Below are 17,224 nucleotides of genomic sequence, written 5' to 3'. Positions count from 1 at the left end.
TAGGTTTAAAGGGGGTGGGGAATGGGCATCCCACAGTGCAGGGGCACTGCTCCAAAGGGAGTGAAGAAGTTTGGGGCTCAGGGTTCCAGGCAAACTCCTTTGGTGCCCTGCAGACCCAGGAAACCATCGGGCCATCTCGGACCCCATAAACTTCGGGTGGACGGTTTTGCCATGCAAATGTCCTGGCTTCCCGGGCTGGTGATTGGTCCGCCTGTGGAGTCCCGCTCCCTCTCTGCTAAGCGGGACCTGGCCTTTCTGTCAGGCGATAGGGGGTGGCGCAGTCTCCTCTGGTGTGCGGGCGCGAGTGCACGTTTTTGTCGGGGCGGCCACCAGGCGCGAGGAGGTGTTCTCACTAGAACACTAGGGGAGCCTTTGAGTGAGGCTTCAGCACCACAGACAGCGGTCCGACGGCCCTGTCCAGGGCGCTGCGGGCTGCGTAGCCCGGGTCCCCGAACCCGAGAGTCGCAATCCAAACTCTATCCTCGTCCGTGCACGCCCTTTTAAGCTCCAGACTGTCCGAGAGTGCCATCAAACCCGGCGAGGAAAGCCTAATTTGACCAATCAGGGATGGCCCCCAAGAGGACCAATTGAGGGAAGATGCCTTCGAGATTGAGCCAATGGGAGCGCGAGCAGCAGCCAGCGCTGCCACGACGATGGAAAGGGAAGGCCAATCATAATGGCCCGCGCAATCTGGGCGGTGGCGATGCGGATCCCCCGTTGGCCCTTCTTGGATTTGCCAGGGCGACCTGGCTCCCGACCCCGGGGACCCCGAGCGATGGCTTGTTCCCCATCCCGCTCCTGTCGGATCGGAAACTGTGCTTGTGCCGGGAAGGAAGCTTCCTGGGCGCGCAGACCAGGCTGCAGTTCCCATGGAAACTGCTGGCTCCCGGTTGTGCGGGGATAGCGAAAGGGGACTGAGCCTTGCGGGGAGGCTCGCGGGGGCGGCCCAAGTAGCCGGACTCGCTCATCCTCGCCAACTCATCCATCCCCGGCTGGGGTAGCTCCCAGTCCGAAAAATAAAATGAGGCCTAGCTGCGGCCCCGCCCCCACGAGCTGGTGAGGGGCCGGCGGGGCCATTCTGCGCGTGGCGCCATAGAGCTCCCCAGGGCACGTGCCCTGGCTCGCGGCTGCGGTCCCCGGAGTCACGTGGCTGCGGCCACCAGGGCCCACGAGGTTTGCGCGCCATCTGGCGGCCGCGTGGCCTGGAATCGCTCCCCGTCCCTCTCCCAGGAGGCCCGCATAAGGAGGAGGAGGCGGCCTCGGCATCATCCTCCGGGAAATGGGGCCAGGGCAGTCGCCCCGCCGCTGCCAAATCCCCTCCCCCGTCTTTCTTCTTGTTCCAGGAACACGCCGAGCCCGTTCCACCTCGGGGCTTTGGCACTGGCTGCTCCTTCGACCTGGGATTTTCCGCCCCCGTCTTTCTTCAGGGATGGAACCTCTTTGTCATTCTGGTCTATGCTCAAAGGCCTCCCCAGATAGGCCCTCCCTGACCACCAACCTAAACAGCACTCCCAGGAACTAGCATATCACTCTATTTTCTGCACGGCGCTTGTCATAGCTGTAGATGTTTTACTTAGGGGTTTACTGGACATCTCCCCAACTGCTTCCTGAGCTCTCTGAGGATGAGGAATGACTGTTCTATGAGGGATTAGGAGAGGGAGTCAGGATCCTGATACCTGGGAGATGTTCAGTAGCCTCCAGGGCCCCCAACCTTCCACAACTGACCCTGTCAGAGCAGGGGGTGTTTAGGGTTGCCAGGCCCAGGTAGCCGAGGCAGAGCGGAGGTTGACAGGAGAGGGCAGGAGCGCTGCCTGGTGTGTAGGGGCATCTGCCCTTGCCCCCGCCTTGCTCGGGAAGAAAGCAGGTTGGAGACAGAGAGGGGCCCACCTTCCCCCAATCATCCAGGCCTAGGGGAAGAGCAGCTCCTTTCTCGCTCTTTAATCTCGTTCTGCTCTCTTGACACAGTCCCAGCAGTGCAGCCCCAAGTGCCAGCTCCAAAACTCGGTCGGGGTGGGGGGGGACCTGCCCTGAGGGCCCAGCCCTGGAGCGGGGCAGGGGCGCCTCCTTCTGGCCCGAGGTCCTGGCGGCTGGCCGCGGCTGTCCCGGCCCTGGCAGACTCGGGCATGGTGTCCGATCGGATGAATAAATAGGGGCGTTCAGTGGTTGGGTGGATCAGGCGGGCTTGTGGTCCGGGTGGCTTTTGAGCGTGTGGAACTTGACGCTGTCCAGCTTCTCGAAGCGCTTCCCGCAGCGCTCGCACGTGAAGTTGTACTGCACCTCGGCCGTGTGCTTCTTCATGTGCCAGTTGAGCGACGCGCGCTGTCGGCACTGGTAGCCACAGATCTCGCACCTGCCAGGGAGCACGCGGGAGGCACGGGGTAGGGGGTGGGGGGCGGGGTCAGAGAGGGCGGGGCAAAAGGGAGCAGCACCGGGGAGGGGCCGCCTCGGGGGCGGGGCCCAACCACTAAGGCTGGGCAGACCCCTGAAAGGGGGGGCACCATCTGGGGTGGGAGCACTCTGGAAACCCCACGGATGCAACGCTGGGGGCGTCGCCCGCTCTTGGGAGCTGCCCTGTGAGAGTCCAGGCCCGGATGCCCTCCCTCCCAGTCCCTGGCGGGAAGCCCATCACTCACTGCAGAGGCGTCTCGCCTGTGTGCGTGCGCCGGTGCACCTCCAGGTGGTTTTTCCTCTTAAAGGACTTGCCGCAGGTTTCACAGGTGAATTCACGGACACCTGGGGGAGACGCGGGGCTGAGCAGGCCGCCGTCGAGAGAGGGGTTTGTGGGGTCACTGCGGCACTGCCGAGACCCAGTAGTGCGCAAGGTCTCTGGGCGCAGGCAGACTAAAGCCCACATCCTCTGGGCGCGAATGCCGACTATAATAACTAAGGCAGCTAGAACGAAGGAGAGCTACGGCCTCGCATGAGGCTCGGAGGCTGCCCAGGAACGCGGCTGGGCAGAGCAGGAATGCGAACTCGGATCCCTGAGGTGCACAGGGTGCAAACTGCCAAGCTAAAGTGGGCCTGAATTTGACTCTAATGTTTCACGTATTGGGGCGATCTCACATAAAAATCCAAAGTTCTGGCCTCTCGAAAAATCTGAGGCCGTGCCCTCCTGCTGGGCATAGGCACCAGCGCTCCCTGTGAGGCCTGCACCCTGTGTCCTGGGTTAAGGAGGCGCCTGGAGCAGACGGAACAGAAATCCTGTCCCAAGTTCACTTCCCCCCACTGCCCACCTGGAGTGGTTCACTGTCCCCCCCTCAGTCCTGGAACTGAGTCCCACATGAGAATTGCTCATCGAAGTGGGGAGGCCAAGGGCCAAGTTGGGGAAGAGACAGCCAACCCCTGCCCAGCTCCACATGACTGAGAATAGCAGATGTCCCTGTGACCCGTGTAGACAGCTTACTGTCTACTTGGGAGGTGCCCAGTGGGCACTAAGTCAACCACTTTACTTCCACCATCTCACACCAGCCCTTGTGGTGGGCATGGAGGAGGCTCAGGGAGGGGCAGCCCGTGTTTGGGTTTCACCCCCTGCCTGCCCCAGCCCCGGCCCCAGCTCCCAGGCCCAGGCCACCGTGCCTCTGGCTCAAGCTGCCAGCCCCTCCCCGGCCTGACCTGAGTGGATGATCATGTGCCGCCGAAGGTGGTTGGATAAATAGAACTTCTTGCCACAGCCGGGGTGAGGGCACACCTTGGTCTTCCCTTTCCGATGCACAAGGTTGACGTGGTTCTGGGGGCAAGAGGGGCAGGAGTGGGGCTGCGGGTGCCATGGGCCCGCCTCTGGAGCTCCCCAGGGTGGGGACAGATGAGGGCCAGCTAGGGCCGGCCTCCCTGGAAGAGGAAGAGGAAGAGGGGTGCCCTTGCCCTTGGGCAGGGACTCCCAGATCCGAGCTGGGGGTCAGGGGCACAACTGGGATCCAAGAGCAGCTTACTGAGCACCTACTCCAGCCAGGCTCTGGGCTGGGGCATCAGTCAGCCTTGTCAGAACCATGGGAAGGGGCTCAGCCATGAGCCCAGTTTGTGGATGGGGAAACTAAGGCTCTGGAGGCTTAGTGGTTTGGCCCGTGTCTCACAGGTGGGCAGTGGCAGGGCTAGGACCGGAGTCCAGGGCTGTCAGCCCCACAGCGGCACTTTGCATAGTGCTAAGCTGCCCCTAGCGCCTGGAGCAGGCAGCCCTCAAGTCATTCATTCTTTTGTTCTTTCATTCTTTAACTCACTAGCACAACTGCTCCAGCACCCAGCACCAGGCCTGGCACCCGGTAGGTGCTCAACATGTGCTTAATGAAAACATGACTTGACAAATTCAAAGTTCTGGTGCCACATCCTGCGCCAGGAGTGGGGGTGTGACGGGACCCTGTCTCTGCTCTCAGGGCACCCTGTCCAAACCTCAGCGGGCAAACGGCAGGTATGTCCTGGTAGTGCAGTGACCCGGGGCTGGGGGGACTAGGGTGGGCTTCCTGGCAGAGGGGCGTCCTCAGTTGAGCTTGGAGAGGAAGCATCGTGAGCTGACAGGGCGGCCTGGGCAAAGGCAGGAAGAGTTCAGGCGGCTGGAAGAGGGGTAGTTTATGGGGAGCCACCAGGACCAGGCAGGCCCCCGGGGTGTGCAGAGAGAGGCCGTGGCTGGTTGAGGAGGCAGGGTGGCTGGGGCTGGAGAGCAGGAGGGGAGGGCACAGAGGTGACGGCTGCCTCTCTGTGGCTGAGGCTGAGATCAGCTGGGGCTGGGTGGGTGCACGGCAGGCAGGCCAGTGGCACCTGGAGGGGCCGGGTGGGGCCCTCCACGAGCCGCACTGCCCAGACCCAGCGCGCAGGCAGCCCGACACAGAAGCAGTCCCGCCCGGCCCACTTGGATGGCGGCCTCACCTGGAAGCTGCTGAGGGCCACGTAGACCTGGCTGCAGCCCTCGTAAGGGCAGTGGAACATCTCAAGCAGGCCATCGGCGTCCATCACCCGCGATCGCTTGCTTCGCCGCCTCCTGGAGGGGAAGGGCCCATGGCGTCGGGGCTCTGACACCAGGAGGGCTGCGGGCCCAAGGGCCGCTCCTCGTCCCTCCTCTCCCCCGCCTGCCCCGGCACCCACTTCTCGGGCTCCTTGGGGATCTCATAGATGATGGCTGACATGTCGCTGCCGTCCAGCTCCTCCCCGTCTGCCTCTGCCTCGGGCTCTGCGCTCTCAGGCACCGTCGCAGCCAGCTCTGTCAGTTCTGGGGCCACCGGTTCCTCCTTCTCCTCCTTCTTGAGCACGTACAGGTCCTCCTTCTCTACGGGGGTGGACACAGGGTGGGTGTCCGTGGGGACTAAGGCTGTTGAGGAGCTTCCTCTGGGGCCATTACTCGCCCTCCCCTTCCCAGGTCCCATCATGGCCCCCCCAACCCCCCAGACTGGCACGGCCCCCCAGACCTTTCTTGGTCTCAATGCCTGTCATGGCGGCGGGGTCCATGGTGCTGGGCTGGCTGCCCTCTGGCTCTGTCTGGGTGTAGGCGGCCACACCCTCCATCATGGCGCAGGGCACCTCGTCACCCAGGCCCCCTCCGGGGGCACCGTTGCCTGCTGCCACGTTGAGGTGGATGCCCTCGGCCGTGAGGGCATCATAGCCGGGGCCGGCAATGATGATCACCTGCGAACCGGGCACCATGCCTGGCATGGGACAGCTGGCCACCACCTCACCCAGTGCCTCCTGGGGCACGTTCTCAAAGAGGGTGCTAGGACCCTGGCCCACTTGCACGGGCACTGGCACGCACACCACTGTCTCCAGGGCTTCGGGCCCGCTGCTGGCCGGGTTGGGGCACAGTGGGGTGCCCTGCTCAGCCAGGCTCTCCACGTGGTGGACATCGAAGGGGATGTGCATGCCCTCCTGTGTGATGAGCCCGCTGCTGCCCGCTGGGCTGGTGGGGGTAACTGCCGCCATTGCCACTGTCGCCTTGGCCTGCTGGCCCTCGGGGGGCTCCTCAGAGTCGGAGCCGGAGCTGGAACTGGACGAGTCAGAGCTGCCGGCCACCAGGCCATTGCCCACTGTGGTGACAGAGGAGAGGGGACAGTTATGACAGTGGCGGCAGCAGCTGGTATTTCTTGAAGGCTCCCCAGGGGCTGAGCACCGTGACTCCCCTACCCCCATAAGAGCGGTCAGCTCGGTCCATATCCTCCACAGCTGCCCCTGCTCCTTGAGATGCTCTCCTGACTCAGCCTCTAGACCCGCACTCAGGTCCCTGGCTCCTCCCTGGTGGCCCCTTCTCAGCCTCTTCTGTTCTTACGGGCCTGGGAGGCTCTCACTGGGGCCTCTCCTCAGCGCTCCGCTCATCCCAGGGTATCCACCAGGCTCATACCACCCTCATCCTTGACACCAGCTGGGTGTCCAACAATTCGATTCAGTTCTGACACTATCTGTCCGGAGACAGTGTCAGACCCTGAGGGTGAAAGAGCTCAGTCCCACAAGACTGCCCCCACTTCAGATGCCAGTCACAAGTCCCGGGTCACCCATACTTCTGGCTATGAAGTGGAGGTTCCCACAGCGCCCTCCTCAGCTTTGGTAGTTTGCTAGAACAACTCACAGAACTCAAGAAAGTGCTCTCCTTCTGATTACAGTTTTATTATAAAGGATACAACTCAGCAATGGCCGGATGAAGAGATACACAAGGGAAGGTAATTGGTGGGGGGGCGGGGGGAGGTTGGGGGTTGCCACGGAGCTGCCATGCTCTCTACAGACACGTCAATCTCCCAGCACCTCAATGTGTCCACCGACCTGGAAGCTCTCGGGTCACTGTTTAAGAGTTTTTATAGGGACTTCCCTGGCGATCCAGTGGTTAAGACTGCACGCTCCCAAAACAGGGGGCACGGATTCGATCCCTGGTCGGGGAACTAAGATCCTGCATGCCGAACGACGTGGCCAAAAAAAAAAAATAAATAAATAAATAAAAGAGTTTTTATAACCCAGTTACTAGCCCCCATCTGCTCCTGGGGGCTGGGGGTGGGGCTGAGAGCTGCCACCCTCTAACCCTGGGTTTGCTTTCTGCGGACCAGCCCCCATCGTAAAGCTATCTAGGGGCCCCTCCCTGAGTCACTTCATTAGACTCAGGTGTGTTCCCAAGGGGCATCTTGCGAAAGGGGCTCATTACAAACACTGTTTACAAACTGAAGGTCTGTGGCAACCCTGCCTCAGGCAAGTCTATTGGCGCCATTCTTCCAACAGCATTTGATCACTCTGTGTCTCTGGGTCACATTTTGGTAATTCTTGAAATTTTTTCATTATTATTATATTTGTTATGGTGACCTGTGATCAATGATCTTTGATGTTAATAGTGCAAAAAGATTGCCACTCACTGAAGGCTCAGATGATGGTGGCATTTTTTTAGCAATAAAGTATTTTTATTTATTTATTTTTAAAAATTTTATTATCTATCTATCAATCATTGGCTGAGCAGCATACTCGGCATGCAGGATCTTAGTTCCCTGACCAGGGATCGAACCCGTGCCCCCTGCAGTGGGAGTGCAGAGTCCTAACCACTGGACAGCCAGGGAATTCCCCAGCAACAAAGTATTTTTAAATTAAGGAATGTACCTTTTTTTTTTTTTTCCACAATGCTATTGCACACTTAATAGACCACAGTATAGTGTAAACATAACTTTTATATGCACTGGGAAACCAAAAAGTTCGTGAGACTCCTTTTATTTCGATATTCACTTTATTGCGGTGGTCTGGAATCAAACCTGCAATATCGCCTAGGTCTGCCTGCATCTATTTTTATTATACTGTCACCACCCATACCCCGGTGTCTCCAGTGGACAGTCCTCGCCTGGACCTCCCGCGGAGCTGCAGCCCATCACGCCCCACTGCTCCCTCTGAGGGGTCTTACAGGCATCTCAGACTCTGCGCTCCGAATCTTCCCTCAGAGAAAGGCTGCATGGCTCACAGACAACCCCGTCTCAGCAGGCGGCAGCTCTGCCCTTCCAGTTGCTCAGGCCAAAGTCCTGGGGCTCTCCTTACTTCTCCCTTTCTCTCACACCCACTTCCAATCTGTCAGCAAAACCTGTTGGCGCTGCTTCCAAAATACATCCCCAGGCTGACGGCTTCTCCTACCTCCCCCGCACACCCTGGTCACGGCCCCGCCAGCCCTCTGCCAGGACCGTGCAGTTCCTTCTCCTGGGTGTCCCCGCTCCCATCCTTGCCCACCCCCAAGTCTGTCCTCCCCTCACTGGCCAGGGGGAGCCTGTGAACACCTGCTCAGGTCACGTCCCTCTTTGAGCATCTGCTCATTGCTTCCTGTGGAAGAGATAGGCCAGCTGCTCACCAAACCCCTGTCTCTTCCTCCTGACACCTGGTGGACTACATGTCCCAGCATCCTTTGCCATTAGGTGTGCGATACAGCTGAGTCTCACCGTAATGCGGGGGGAAGTGAGCTGTGTTAGGTCACAGGAGCTGGGGTGCGTCTATCTCGGCAGCTGGCCTTACCTCAGTTAATGCCCTTCCCAACTCACTTGGTGTAGCAGCCAAAGCTCTCACCATGGCCACACAGCCTGAACATGTGCCCTTGTCACCTCCTCTCCAGCCCCACTGACCTCCCTTCTGTGCCCAGGGACACTAGGCAGGTTTCTGCCTCAGGGCCTTTGCACTCGCCACTCTCTCTGCCTGAACCCTCTTTTCTCAGACACCTGCGTGGGCTCCCTCTTTCACCTCCATCAGACCCTTCCTCAAATGGTATTTTTTCAGGGAGGCCTCTGACCACTTGGTCTCAAATAGCACCCTTTTCTCTCCTTTATTTTCCCCCCAATACTTACCGCTTTCCACTGCACTCTAGATTTTACTTGTTTATCTTGTTTACTGTCTGCTTCCCCTTTATACCGTAAACTCCACAAGGATGGGGGTCCCTGTGCACAGACCCCAGTGCCCAGGTACACAGTGCTGCTTGGTACACATTGAGTGCATGTTTATAAAAATGCATGAACCCATGACCAAGGCTGTGATGAAGGCCAAGAGGGCTGGCATCTTACCCAGGTGCTTGGTGCTAATGTCCGCAAGCAGGGAGAAACTGGGGACGGGAAAAGTGAATGACTGTCCCTTAAGTTACACACTCGTGACACAGTTGGGGTATGCTGTCTGGGTACTACGTGTTCTACACTCCCAGAGGGTCACATGGAGAGTGCAGGCTCTGGAGCCTGACTGCCGGGGTGGGATCCTGGTGCCCACTCCTCCGGCTGTGTGAAGGGGGGGTGCCTTATAACCTCTCTGGGCCTGGGGATAACTTGGTACCTACTCAAGGGGTGTTTGGGGTATTTAATGAGTAAATAGGACAGTAGGACTTACAGTAAGCACCCTATCAATGTTTCCCATTATCGTTATTATCCTAACGCCCCATCCCTGACTCAGCCCTGGGGCAGCAGCAGGGGCAGGGTAGGGGGATTGCCCCTCCTTCCAACACCCTGTAATCTGCAGGGTGGATTGAGCCCCGTGGCTCCACCCTGAAGGAGGGGGCAGTTGCCTAGTGAGTTGGGGGCATGGCCAGGGCCCGTGCCTGGATCCCCAGTTACAGTGTCCAGCTGTTAAGCCGACACTGGACTTCTTGCCAGTTGATAATGACATTAATGACAGAATTGGCAGGGCACCCACCGGCCTCCCACAGTCCTGGTGCGAGGTCTTCTTACTGAGTGCGAGGTGGCAGGGCCGCCCTCGGCAGAGAGCTGATAAGGGAGCTGCTGAGGGACCAGGCTGGGACAGGGACACAGCCACTCCCTCACAGCAACCCCCCCCGCCAGTGCCCAAAGCAGATCTGGTTAATTGATCCCAGCACTCATTCCTGAGAGCCCAGATCCAGAGGCCACTGGTATCAGAGTTGGGTTGGGCTGTCAGGGGACTCCTCTGGGTGCCCCCCCCATCCCAGCCAGACCCAGTGCCAGAAGGGCCAGTCCCATTACTCCCAGGGCCTTGGTTTCCTCGACTGCTAATGACAGGGCTGTGAGGAGGATTCAGGTTGGTTTGGGGCAGGGCCTGGAGTCGGGAGGACAAGATGGCCGAGGGGCTGGCTGCACACTGGGAGCCCGGCGGACACACAACGGGACAGCCGTTGGCTGGGGTGCCCACCTGGAACACCTCTCGCCCACGGCTTCCCCTTGGCCAGCTGGGATGCCACCTGCTCAGAGATGCCTGCCAGCGCGGGCTCAGCCCTGGTGACTGACCCCACCCTCAGCTCCGGCAGGGTGCCTGGCAGAGGGCCCCATGCTCCCCCTGATGCCAAGCCCCCGAGGCAGGCGGGCAGCCCCTCACCACCCATGGCATCTCCTCTGCTCCCCTACCAGGGCCAACTGGACCTTCATAAATGAGTCCCTCCCAGTCCTGAGAAGGACTCCAGCTCACGTGTGTGTGTGTGAGCAATGTGGGATGGCAGGGGAGGGGCTGGGGCAGTGAGAGATGGCGAGGGTGGGGCCATGGTGTGGAGGAGAGAGAAAGGGATGGAAATGGGAGTGAGAGAGTGAGATGGAGGAGAGACAGTGGGAAGAAGAGAGAAAAGGAAAGGAGATGCGAGACAGAGAGAGAGAGAGAGAGAGAGAGGATGAAACACAGAAAGATGAAAGGGGAGGCTCAGGAACAAGAGAAAGCTCAAGAGCAGAGAATGGGGTGTAGGGAGAAGGAGAACAGGCTGGAGGGAGGGAAAGAGGATGAGGCTGCAGAGACAGTCCAGAACCTGAGAGAGAGCCGGAGGAAGTAAAGGAGGACAAAGAGGCCAGGAGAGGCCCAGCACCTGCCTGTCCCTCCAGCCGCTGAGCCAGGTTCCTGGACCTCAGCCCTGCCTGCGACTGACCTCAGGCCCAGATGGGCAAACCGCGCCGCACCTTGGCTGTCCCTCCGCAAAATGGGGACCAGCTCTTGGGCTCTGCAAGGACTCAAAGACTGCAAGGCCATCCAGCACCAGGGCCACGTCAGCTGCTGTGAGTTCCGCGACGCTGGCCTGAGGCTGGCAGGGCCCAGGAGGGGCTGTAGAGCCCCAAACACCGGAGGCTACTGTGAGCCCTCCCCCCGCAGACCCACCTTTGTCACTCTCAGGGTCTGAGTCGCTGAGCGGCTTCAGGGGCGAGTGCAGGTCTTGGAAGTAGCGGTGCCCAGCCTCGCACTGCCACACAGCCGTGGTGTACAGGCCAAAGGTGGGGTCCAGCTCGGCGAGGTGCGGCTCGTAGGGGCAGCGGTGCTTGTGGTCCTCGTACCAGATCACCACGTTCTTCAGGCAGTTCACGTTGCGTCGCCGCCCTGCGCATGCGGGGCACGGGCAGGCATGAGGGGCAGGGCTCACCCCTACCCCCATCTCCGGGCAGCACGGCCCCCAGAACCACATGGGTCTTATAGCTCTGGGGGTTGAGACACCCTCCTGAGTATTATCCAGGCCTGTCCCCAGTTTACAGATGAAGAAACTGAGGCTCAGAGATGTGAGACCCGCCCTGGAGACAACAGAGACTGGCAGGGAATGTCCTTGCTGTTCGAGTCAAGTCGTATACATAGTAAAGCCTGGCGTATGGCGGGTGCTCACGCAACGACTGTCAGCTGCCAGTTACGGTTATACTCGTCCTCATCAACTCAGCGTCTCCCGCCTGCACCAGCTTAGTCCCTCGGCCCTACTCTCCCAGCTCTCACCCTTGCCCCCGGCAGCTGACAGAGGGCGCCTCTGAACACTTGAGTCGGGCCACATCCCTTCTTACTCAGAATCCACCAGGGCGGACTTCCCTGGTGGCGCAGTGGTTGAGAATCTGCCTGCCGATGCAGGGGACGCGGGTTCGAGCCCTGGTCCGGGAAGATCCCACGTGCCGCGGAGCAACTAAGCCCACGCGCCACAACTACTGAGCCCACGCACCACAACTACTGAAGTCCGTGCGCCTAGAGCCCGTGCTCTGCAACAAGAGAAGCCACCGCAACGAGAAGCCCGCGCACTGCTACGAAGAGTAGCCCCCGCTCACCACAACTAGAGAAAGCCCGCGTGCAGCAATGAAGACCCAACGCAGCCAAAAGAAAAAAAGAAAAAAATCCACCAGGACTCCCACCTCAATGGGGGGTAAGAGCCCAAGTCCTCCCTGAGGTTCACCAGGCCCTGTGTGTTCTGCCCTGTCACCTCCTGCGCTCACCTCCTCCTACTGCTCCCCTGGATCACTCCACTCTAGCCTCAGGGCCTCCTCCCTGTTCCTCAACTAGGGAAGTATGGCCCTGCCCCAGGACCTCTGCCTCGCCCCTCGCCCTTCACTCAGCTCTGAAGGTGTGCCCCTGACCTTCCGGGCTGGGAGATGGCGAGGGGGCCCAGGAGAGGTCCTTGGGTCTAGGGATGGTGCCTGGGGCCGCCACCCAGTGACGACCACGGGACACCAGCAGCCACTCTCCGGCCCCTCATCTCCCTCCCCACACCTCTCGGACTGGGCGTCTCAGTCTTAGCTCAGCTTCTGCCTCTGAGCACCGTGATAAGTAGAGGGGCTCACTGCCATCAGACGGCCGTCCCCGGACCACCGGCCCTCACCCTGCTGGACATGGCCTGGGACCCACAGCCCGGGGCTCAGGGGTCGTGGTCAGGGGGTGGGAAGACGCACTCCAGCCTCTGCTCCGACTGCCCACGCCCGGCTCCCCTTGAGCCTGGCACACCACACGCCCTTTAGGCCTGGCCACAAGCTGTTCCCTCTGCTCTGCCTGGCTCTTCCCCGGCTGACTCCCACGCACCGGGCAGGAGAGCAGAGGAGCAAAGGGGACCCCTCGGGCGACACATGGTCCTGGGTTTGCAGTCTGGCCGGCCACTTTCTGGCTGTGCAGCCTGGGGCAGTGACTCAGACTTTTTGTGTCAGATGGGGATGATGAGAGCACCCCCGGTGGGCACAGCACAGGTTCGGGTCCCGTCCAACCCTTCCTATCCCATCCCCACCCCCGACCCAGGCTGGGTCAGACCCCTCCTCTGGGCCCCCCGGTGCCTCTACTTCCCCACCACAGCCCTGCTCAGCCTGTCCCCTCCCCCGTCTTTCCTATGAGACTGTGGGCTCTGGGAGGGCAGGGCTGGGTCTGTCCCGGCCTGCACGGCTCCTGGCACACGCGGACCCTCCACAAGTGGTCCCAGAGGGAGGGAGGGAACCAACCACAAAGCCACTTACTCCCAACGCCACCTCCACCCTGGCTGCAGCCCCACTTACTTTTCTTCCGCTTTGGCTTTTTGGGGACTTGCTCCCAAGGCTTCCTGTAACAGAGAGAGGGGGCAGTGGGGAGTGAACCTGGGGCCTGATGGATGATGAGATGCCAATCCTGCTGGGGTAGAATGTGGGCTTCTGCTTCCCGGGCCAGGTCTACTTCCCTTGCCCCTTCACTTGGTCTCTCCTGCACCAACAGCAGCCCTAGCAGGGGTCTACTATCATCACCCACCTCACGGAGTGGGAAACTGAGGCCCTGAGGGTGAAGCTGCCTGCCCAGGGTCCCGTGGCTGGGGAGTGGATTATCAAGAGGGAGCTTATTTGGGGAGCCTGACCTAATCAGGGGAGCCTTTAAAAGGGCCCTGCTGAAGTCAGAGACTGGGGGCTGAGAGCATGAGGGGGCCTGTGAGCGACCAGGACCTGAGAACGACCTTGCGGAGCTGAGAGCAGTCCCAGCTGATGGTCAGCAAGACCGCAGGCACCCCAGCCGTATAGCCCGGAGGAAATGCATTCTGCCAATGCTCTGAACAAGTCTAGAAGCAGATCTTTCCCTGGGCGAGCCTCTAGGTGACGTTGTGGCGCGCTGATACCTTGATTTCAGCCTCCTGAGACCCTGACCTGAGGAGCCAGCTAAAATGTGCCAGACTCCTGACCTGCAGAAATGTGAGATGATAAATCTGTGGGGTTTTAAAGCCACTAAGTCTGTGGTCATTTGTTACCCAGTAGAACAATCATGGAGTTGACTTCGGACTACCCCCTCCAAGGACCTGCAGATCCTGGCCCTGAGGCTGGCCCAGAGCCCTGGGGAGATGGTTGGGCCCTAACTGCCTGCTCTATGAGGGTCCTGACCCTGCAGCCAGCTCAGGCCCAAAGGCCACGCCATCATGTCCGCCTACCTCTAGGGCCTTCCCTGCTCTGCCTGCGTCCCAATACCCTGACTGTGTGTCCCAGTGAGCCATGGCCTTGGGGAGCCCAGGGCAGGGCCGGACCCTAAGGCCAGGGGCCCCCATGGCCTCCCACACCAGGATGGCCACCAGATCTGCCAAGCAGGTTCCTGACCCTACGTGGCCCACTCAGCTGTGGCCCAGCACAGGCTCCAGGCAGGTGCTTTGGAGCCATCTCTCCTGGACCTGCTAGGGCCTCCCTTTGCCTTCCTGCCACCATGCTTCAGGGTCTGCCCACCTGACTCAGACTGCTTCCCTGCTCTTCCTCTTCTAAACCACAGCAGCAGGCTCTGTGACCCTGGGTGAGTAACCCTGCCCCCTGTGCCTCAGTTTCCCCATGTGTAGTGTGGGCTCATAACAGTACCTTCCTCATGGGGTTGGCGTGGGGTCATATGCATTGTAAAGAGCCTGGTAATTAAGAATCACTCAGCAAATGGTAACGATGACCATTATGATTCTCAATATTATCACAGAGCCAGGCACTGGAACATGGGTCTCCTCGCTGTGGCTAGGCCCACGCTCTTGTCACCAATGTCCTGACAGCCGGTCCAGGGTCTCTCCTCAGCTCCACCGCCCACCCTAACTGACTCTTGTCCAGCCTGATAGCAATCCTCAGCCCCCACACCCCATGTCTAGCCCAGGACAGCTCCTCGGGGCTCCTCCCCAGGCTCTGCCCTCTGCCCAGGAATCCATGTCCCCTTGTACCATCCCAGGAGCCTCTGTCCCCTCCCAAGGCTCCACCTCCCCTCCAAGGGGCCAGACTGGCTGCCTAGATCCTCACCCAAACCCAAATCCAAACACCCATGACCATCTCCACCCATTCATAGCCTCGCCACGGCTGGGGTGCGGGGAACGCCACATCGTGGTGGAGACAGACTTGGCGTCAGTCAGATCCGAGTTCAAGTCTTATCTCTGCTACTGACTGGCTGTGTGACCTCAAGCAGGATTGGTCCTCTCTGGGCCTCAGTTTTCCCATCTGTGAAGTGGGGATAACCGCAGTGCCTCCCACACAGAACTGCCATGCGGTTTGAAGGAATAAATACCCCTTAGTGTATTTTCCCGACTACTCATGTGCCCCGGGGTCAGGTTTTGCCACACACTGCCTGGGTTGTCTCAGTGCCCCTGCCCCAGTCCTGCACAGCTCCCACACACCTCCAGCTCAGCCAGACAAGCTTCTGTAAATACCACTTTCAGCTTCGGAACCTCCAGGGGCTCCCTCTGGTCAGTGGTTCTCAACTCCAGCTGTGCATCAAGTCTCCCTGGAAGCTCTTCAGAAAAAAATACAGGGTCTGCAACTCCACCCAGACTGACTGAATCAGAAACTCCAATAGCTGGGACACTGGCTTGAAGTTTTATAAGCTCCCAGCATTTCCTGCCCTGCTCTTGGGCATATAAACCAGCCTGCCACCCTGGGGAGGGGGTGGGTACAATTCAGCAGGTTCTGGTCGATTCTTGGCCCTCAGAATCTCCCCTGAGAGAAACGTGAATGTGTACAAGTGAAAACCAGGGCAGAACAAGGGTTTTGTTGCAGCACTGTTTGTGACAGGAAACAAACATCATCATAACAGCTAATATCTGGACTGCTCACTATGTGCCAGGCACTCTTCGAAGCCCTCTGCTGTATTTTAACTCATTCAATCATCACACCAACCTATAAGGCAAGAAGAGAAAAATTCCTTCCATACTGCTCGTTCTCGAGATTGAGATTATGCAAAGGCCTCTGCCCTCCACCTGAGCAGCTAACTCGGGGTTTCCTCTTCACCTGAGTCTCCCTGGACAGAGGTGTTCCCCAAGAGCCAAGAGATTTAGGGGAGTGAGATCTGGATTGTGAGGGGTGCTCTGGGAGTGTGGGGCCTCCCCAGTGGCCCCATTCCAGTGTGGGAATGGGGCCACACGCAGTCCCAGGTGGGTCACTGGAACCTCATGAGGGGTAGGGCTGGGTGGCCCGGGGTGTCCAGTCACAGCCCCAGGCTACATTGTGGGAGTTTTAGGGAATGAGGCATGTGAGATTCCGGGGACCAGCAGGGACCTCGGGCCCCTCAGGCCTCAGGAGGCGGGGCCGCCCCTCCAGGGACTGGGCCTTTAGAATGCTTGGAGGTGGGGCCCGTACCAGGATTGGGCAGCCAGAGCTCTAGGGGGCAGGGCCAAGCGCCCAGGAGGCGGGTCGAGAGGCTGGGCGTATCCTAGGATTGGGCAGTCGGAGCGACGGAAGGCGGGGCCGCGAGCCAGGCGCGTCCCAGGACCAGCAGTCGGAGACCCAGGCCGGCAGTCGGGGCGCTGGGCGGGGTTCACAGGTGCCAGGGGCGGGGCCGTGGGGGCGGAGTGGGCGGGACCAGGCTCAGCGGGGGATGGGGGCGTCTCCTCCCTCGCTCCCTCCCTCCGTCGGGCCGAGCCCCCTCACCCGTGGCGGCTGCTACGTTGGCCGCGCTCCAGCGAGATGAGGTAGGCGGCGAGCTTGGCGTCGCTCCAGCCGCTGCGGCGCCGCAGGTCCACCCAGGGCCCGTGCGCCTCGCCCAGGTACACGCGCCGCACGTCGTACTTCTTCCGGGACTCGAGCCGCCGCCGGGCCCGGTCCGACTCCGTGAGCCGCGGGCGGCCCCGCGCCTTGCGGCCCGCCGCGCCCTCCTCGGCGGCTACCTCCCCGCCCGCTCCCGCCTCAGCCTCCGCCTCCGCCTCGGGCTCCGGCGCCCGCTCCGCCATCCCCCCCTCCCTGGTTACCAGCCTCCCCCGTTGTTAGGAGCCCGGCCGGAAGTGGCGCGCATATTCCGCGCCGACGGGAAATTTCTCATGGACTCTCACTGCCTCGCGGCGCCAAAAGAAGATCGAGAGCGGAAGCTGCGCATGCGCGCAATAAGCGCCAGCAACAACCCACTCTCCCCTTACTCCCTTCTCTGTTAAACTTTCTGAGTAGGCAGAGACGGAAGGGGTAGCTGAAGGTTTGAGGCTGATCCGGGAAGAAAAAGCCAGGAGAGCCCGTAGACCCTGGGGTGATGGGGGCTTCTTCCTCCGCACCTTTATCCTGAATGCATTGTGGGGATGACAAGGGAAGGGTGGGAGCTGTCTAGGAAAGGCAGACGGAAGGCCAGCGGCTCGACCCGTCAGTTCTGGATGATGTCTCCATCACTTGAAAAGACGTGACACCAGGCATTAAAG

General features: G+C 60.3%; 1 protein-coding gene across 4 annotated transcripts; it reads right to left on the bottom strand.

Annotated features, from left to right (window-relative positions):
• Positions 1–1,922: 1,922 nt before the first annotated feature.
• Positions 1,923–17,134, bottom strand: ZNF653 (zinc finger protein 653). Of its 4 annotated transcripts, none has more exons than XM_036847678.1 (9): positions 16,473–17,134; positions 13,134–13,177; positions 11,011–11,226; positions 5,394–6,005; positions 5,074–5,254; positions 4,858–4,969; positions 3,613–3,727; positions 2,634–2,733; positions 1,923–2,350 (listed from the first exon to the last, which is right to left on the bottom strand). In XM_036847678.1, exons 1-9 carry the CDS (start codon positions 16,769–16,771, stop codon positions 2,173–2,175), a joined length of 1,857 nt encoding a protein of 618 aa, XP_036703573.1. In that variant the 5' UTR covers positions 16,772–17,134; the 3' UTR covers positions 1,923–2,172. The 4 variants fall into 4 exon arrangements, with proteins under 4 accessions (XP_036703573.1, XP_036703575.1, XP_036703576.1 ...); XM_036847680.1 differs by having other exon boundaries at positions 2,157–2,350; positions 2,634–2,750; XM_036847681.1 differs by lacking the exons at positions 1,923–2,350; positions 3,613–3,727 and having other exon boundaries at positions 2,634–2,750.
• Between the last annotated feature and the right edge of the window lie 90 nt (positions 17,135–17,224).

The sequence above is a fragment of the Balaenoptera musculus genome, chromosome 3 (genome assembly GCF_009873245.2).
Source record: "Balaenoptera musculus isolate JJ_BM4_2016_0621 chromosome 3, mBalMus1.pri.v3, whole genome shotgun sequence".
NCBI lineage: Eukaryota > Metazoa > Chordata > Mammalia > Artiodactyla > Balaenopteridae > Balaenoptera > Balaenoptera musculus.
The sequence above is the reverse complement of the archived record's forward strand: the minus strand, read 5'-3'. Positions and strand labels throughout refer to the sequence as shown.

Excerpts from the sequence above, each read along its gene's own strand:
- ZNF653 (XM_036847678.1), bottom strand. The coding sequence starts at position 16,771 with ATGGCGGAGCGGGCGCCGGAGCCCGAGGCGGAGGCGGAGGCTGAGGCG. Across the intron at positions 3,728-4,857 it reads TGGCCCTCAGCAGCTTCCAG|AACCACGTCAACCTTGTGCA; the intron begins GTGAGGCCGCCA and ends TCTTGCCCCCAG. Across the intron at positions 2,734-3,612 it reads GCACATGATCATCCACTCAG|GTGTCCGTGAATTCACCTGT; the intron begins GTCAGGCCGGGG and ends CGTCTCCCCCAG.